We start from the raw sequence: 4,784 nt of genomic DNA on the forward strand, positions 1-4,784 counted from the left end.
AAAAATATAAAAAAGTCATATCATAAGTCCAGTTTTGTCTAGTATGGGTCAACACTTTAAATTGCATAGCTCATGCGGCACCTGTTTACCTAGATAGTGAGCAAAGATAAGTGCACTATCAAGTACCACTTTTCAAGGCATTGAAATTTGCAAGTGCTATTATACGTGCATTAAAGCAGTTTGCAAGTGCTATGCTGTATCATTATTTTCTGATCTTCATGGCCATCCTCGACACCTCCTGGTAAGGAAATTGAAAGCACTCTCATCTCTCCTCCTTTCCAAGACTTGTTAAAATGTTCCTCTCCTGTTATTAAACGCACTGCACTTTTCAGAACATCTCCACTATGTTACTGTCCCTCCTCTTTAGGGTTCATTGGTTTAGTCGTGGTGGCAGTCGCTTGTTTGCCCGTCCCCCACATGACATGTCCTTGCCGAGTCCCCCATTGAAGAACACAGATTGCAATTTTGACTTTTCGTTCTCCAAACAGTGAGAGATGCCAACAGTCAACTCAGTCCAGTTACGGTATCGGATCCCCTTTTCCAAGACACGGCAGGTAGAGCCATCCATGTGTTGCTGATGGGCAGTTATAGCATCCGATCACACCAGCCCAGCTTGTGACTTTGCAACAGTCAGATGTTAGAAATACAGAAGTTGCTCACGTGTCTGTCCCCTTTTCTCTCTCTCTGATGGTACTACACTGTTCCTTACTGGAAGTGCTGTAGGAAGATGTGGGTATCCATGATGTTTACATTTAGATAAATTTAAATTAAGAGGAAATTTTTACCTCCCAAGGCAGGTGTCCTGCAGCTTCCCTTTAGACCTAAGAGGTGATGGTCGGCTCTTTTTTGCGTTTTTGTTTTTTTTTTTTAATTTTCTATGTTTGGTGATTTTGACACCTGTGTGCAAGAATACGTCGTGTTCTCGCAGTCTGTGCTTTTGCCTGAGCAAAGGGAGCTCATTTCAGTGTGACTTCACCGGCAGGTGGGGAAACAGCTGCTCAGCCGTTCACTCGTACTGGCAGGCATTTAGGTCTGCTGTCACTGGTCACTGACTTTCTGTGCTCACGTCCCTTTTCCGAGCTGCCTCTTGTGTGTGTGTGTCTGTGTGTCTGTGTCTCTGTGTGCACGTGTGTGTGTATGAGCGCGTGTTTGTGTGCATGCCCACATTTCGTGTGTGTGTGTGTCTTTAAGATATTTCATAGCATTAACTTATAAGTGGTAGAATATATAAGTGTCCAAGATCCACAAACTTCCACTGTCCTGACACAAAAGTGAAATTATTTCTTTTTTCTTTTTCTTTTTCTTTTTTTTTTTTTGTCAAACTTTTCCACAGTGACTTTCCAACACTGATGCCTGGATACACAGTGAAACTTCCTCCAACACCATCTCGTACGGGAATGTTTCTCTCTCTCTCTTGCCCTCTCGCTCTCCCCCCCCAAAAAACACACCTTAAATCAAGCACAACCACATTCTTCCACAATCATATTAGGAACGTCCCTTTTCACAATGTTGTATTCATCATCAAAGTACAGCATTGACATTGTGCTAAGTTTGGTTGGAATGCAACAGGAGTTCACGGTGCCCGGGTTCAGCCCCCGCATTCGGTACTGATTCACGACAGCGGTGTGAAAGGAAGAAGCCGACCCCGGGACGCCAGCCAAGTAGGCCGGGCAGCTCCCTTCACAGTAATTCCCATAGTAACCTGATGGTGCTATGATCCAGTCATTCCACCCAATGAGTCTGAAGTCAATGTAAAACTGTTGCCTGCAACATAGATTGGTCCTGCCATCGCACTCCAGGCCTCTTTTCCGGATCCTGTGTTTGTTATCGGCGAGGCGGGCTTGCACCACTAAAAAAGGCCGGTGGGATTCCTCCCCGGGGTCCACATAAATTGGCAGCACTGAATACTCTTCACAGCCCTCACATTGAACATCCAAGTTCAGTCTCCTTTCTCCTCTCTCAAACAGAGCCTGGATGGCCTCTGTCATGGGAAAAGTGTGCCAACCACTTCTTTTGAGATCAACTTTCTTTTCAACCACATTCCACTTGTTGCTAGTGTCCGGGTCTTGGAAATAGACTTTGACTCTTACTTTTCGCCTGCTGCCTTTCTCTAAGACATATGGAAGCAGCTTCAAGTAAAGCCACAGGCTGGCTTGAACGACAAACAAGTTCTGGTTCCCTTCATTCGAGATGAAGAAATAGAGGCGGACTCTAGATGAGGCCAGATCGTCTGCAAGATAAGGAGAGATCAGCAAGATTAAGTCAAAAAGGAAACGTTAGCTTGTGTGCCAGTCTGGATTGAGGGACAATGTTAGAGCACAGTGGACCGAGAGAGCAGTGACGGGGTGTGCCGGCCAGAAGCAGGCAGTGAATCAGATATCCCCAATTTGCAATCAAAACACATTGAAAAGGGACTTCCCACAGCAACGTTCATCAGTGGGCTGCAGTCGGATGTGTCAGATCCACAGACACCCTGAAGAGCTCTCCAGAATATGGATTTTTTCCAGCCAGCAGCTTTAAAGACACTACAACAGCACCTTGAAAAGACCAGTACTCGGACTCTGCCATCTCATCGGTTTAAGAACAGTTTTAACTTTCAGCTACCTGCCAGTTCTCACAGGGAGAGCCCTTTCAGTAACTACTGAAATGTCAATGCCAAACCAGGGATTTTGTTTCGATTTCCACATATTCTCATCGTGGTTTAACAAGAGAGGATTCATGAGATGGAGAGGAAAATTTTCAGTAACCTGCCTGCTTGTCCAACAGATCAAGCTAACTCCCAATTACTCTGGTAGATCTGCTGTTATTAATCATTTCAATCTTTGCTTTTTTTCCCCAAAAACTCTGAACTCCCAGGCAAGGCGAGGCAATGAAGCGGTTGCTCTCGCTGCAACGCCATTACTGACTGTTCTCAAGAAGCTTTTCAATGACACCAGATTTAAATGAGTGAAATTGTCACTGGCAAGGAAATGTCACCAAATGTCTGACATAACCCCTTATTTGTAAATACAAGAGCCTGCTGCATTAAATGTTTCAGAAATACTAATGGTCCTTCTGCAATTTTGTACCCTAAGTCCTACCTACATTTGGTGTAGGTGATAAGTGTGCAAGCTGGACTTTACAGCACAGGCTGTAATTCTGGTCCTTGAATCAAAGCCTCACAATCACTATTTTAAATTATTGCTGGAAAAATATTTTCTCATCTCTTCTTATCTGACTTGCTTCTCTCTGTACAGAGCCAAAAGCTCCTTTTTTTTTTTTTTTTTCCCTAAGAATCTTTATTATTTTTGTCAATCTCTGAATGGGATTTTTTGTGAAGTCGGTGTCTTCATTTGTTATCCTAGATGCCTTTCAAATGTGCCTCCAGGGGCAATTTGGAACCTTGTAATATTTCAGGAACAGGAATTTTTCACTGTTTGTGTCTACGTTTTACATCAAGTCAATTTTGGAAGTGTTACAAAAGCCAGCAATTAATTGAATACCAAATGGAAGCATGAGCCCACCCCAGACCTCCCAACAACAGCCTACTAAAACATAATAAACCCAAAACAGTACCTAAGAAAGCCTTTTGCATGTTAGTAAATAAGAAACTTCTTTATAAACTGTGGTGACAGTGACAGCAAAAGAACAGTATGGTGTTGCTGCACCGATCCACATCGCTTGTGTTGTGTGAGATTGTGTGTGCCCATAAATTTTGTATGTGAATATAACAAGCATATGTATAATGCAACAGATCCCATAGATACTGTAAATGTATATGCCTTTGGTAAGTGGGAGGGTAGATAAAGAAGATGAGTGGGCAGCATACAGGATAGAAAGAGATTTATTTTGTGGACAACTGATATATAGATGCCACAGGAAGATAGAGAGAGAAAAAAATTAACTAAGCAATAGAGCAATGAAGGAAAGGAGAGACGGACAGATTCACAGAAGGGAGCTAATTTGCAGAGTGATGGTGTGATGGCCAGATGTGCAAAGTTCATGAGCACAGCGGTTGCATGGATAAACTGCTGGAAAGCTACACCGACGGGATTCAGTGACACAACTGCAATGGCTGGACAGGGCTGAGATGGCTGGTACCGTGGGGATGGATGGCACAGTTAGTAAATGGACAGACAGACAGGAAGGAGACAGACACACTTGGTAGGAGGCTGCACACAGTGGACAAAAAGACAAGGCCAACACTATGAATGAAAGCTAAATAAATGGGAAACGAACAGAAAGGGAGGACAGGCGAAGGCAAGCCTCAACAGACAGATGCATGCAGTGAGCCAGATGAACGTGCAGGGCAGGGAGACAGAGCGAGGGATGCAAAAGATGGAGTGGGACAGGCAGAGGATGGACAGTGGGATGCATGGGGACAGAGGCAAGCCATGGTGCAGGTGGAAGGGCAGCCGGAGGGAAGCCTGAAGGCTGCAGAGGGATGGAGGGACACAGCCAGGGGATTTGCAAGACACAACCCGAGGAGAAGCCCGAGCACAGGGACACACGCAGAAGAGGACGAGAAGGAGCAAGCAGGGCCAGCGTTTGAGGTCGTGGGGCAAAGGAGAAAGCGGCAGAGGTGGAGGGCAGGCGGGTGAGCCGGGCAGCCAGGTGTCCGTAGCAAGCAGGGACAAAAAACAGGGTGCAGAGAGGGCCAGACAGCGGGGCCAGACAAGGGCGGTCAGGGAAAGTGCCCGGGGTCAGGCAGGGGGTCAGACAGGGCAGGCAGGAGGGCAGGCAGGCCGAGCGGGACTTCTGAGGGAGGAGGTCCAGCAGGGGGATGGCAGGGGCAAGGCAGGACA

General features: G+C 45.9%; 1 protein-coding gene across 1 annotated transcript; it reads right to left on the reverse strand.

The window, feature by feature from the left end:
* Positions 1–874: 874 nt before the first annotated feature.
* On the reverse strand, positions 875–2,568 carry INHBB (inhibin, beta B). Its single transcript, XM_009996232.1, has 2 exons — positions 2,538–2,568; positions 875–2,230 (listed from the first exon to the last, which is right to left on the reverse strand). The coding sequence occupies exons 1-2, from the start codon at positions 2,566–2,568 to the stop codon at positions 1,455–1,457; spliced, it is 807 nt and encodes a 268-aa protein (XP_009994534.1). The 3' UTR covers positions 875–1,454.
* Between the last annotated feature and the right edge of the window lie 2,216 nt (positions 2,569–4,784).

This window comes from Chaetura pelagica, unplaced genomic scaffold, assembly GCF_000747805.2.
Source record: "Chaetura pelagica isolate M959 unplaced genomic scaffold, ChaPel_1.0 scaffold3, whole genome shotgun sequence".
Lineage (NCBI taxonomy): Eukaryota > Metazoa > Chordata > Aves > Apodiformes > Apodidae > Chaetura > Chaetura pelagica.

Bases quoted from the DNA above. Each gene is read 5' to 3' on its own strand.
- INHBB (XM_009996232.1), bottom strand. From the start codon at position 2,568: ATGGCAGAGTCCGAGTACTGGTCTTTTCAAG. The intron at 2,231-2,537 runs GTGCTGTTGTAG...CTTATCTTGCAG, and splicing joins CGAGTACTGGTCTTTTCAAG to ACGATCTGGCCTCATCTAGA.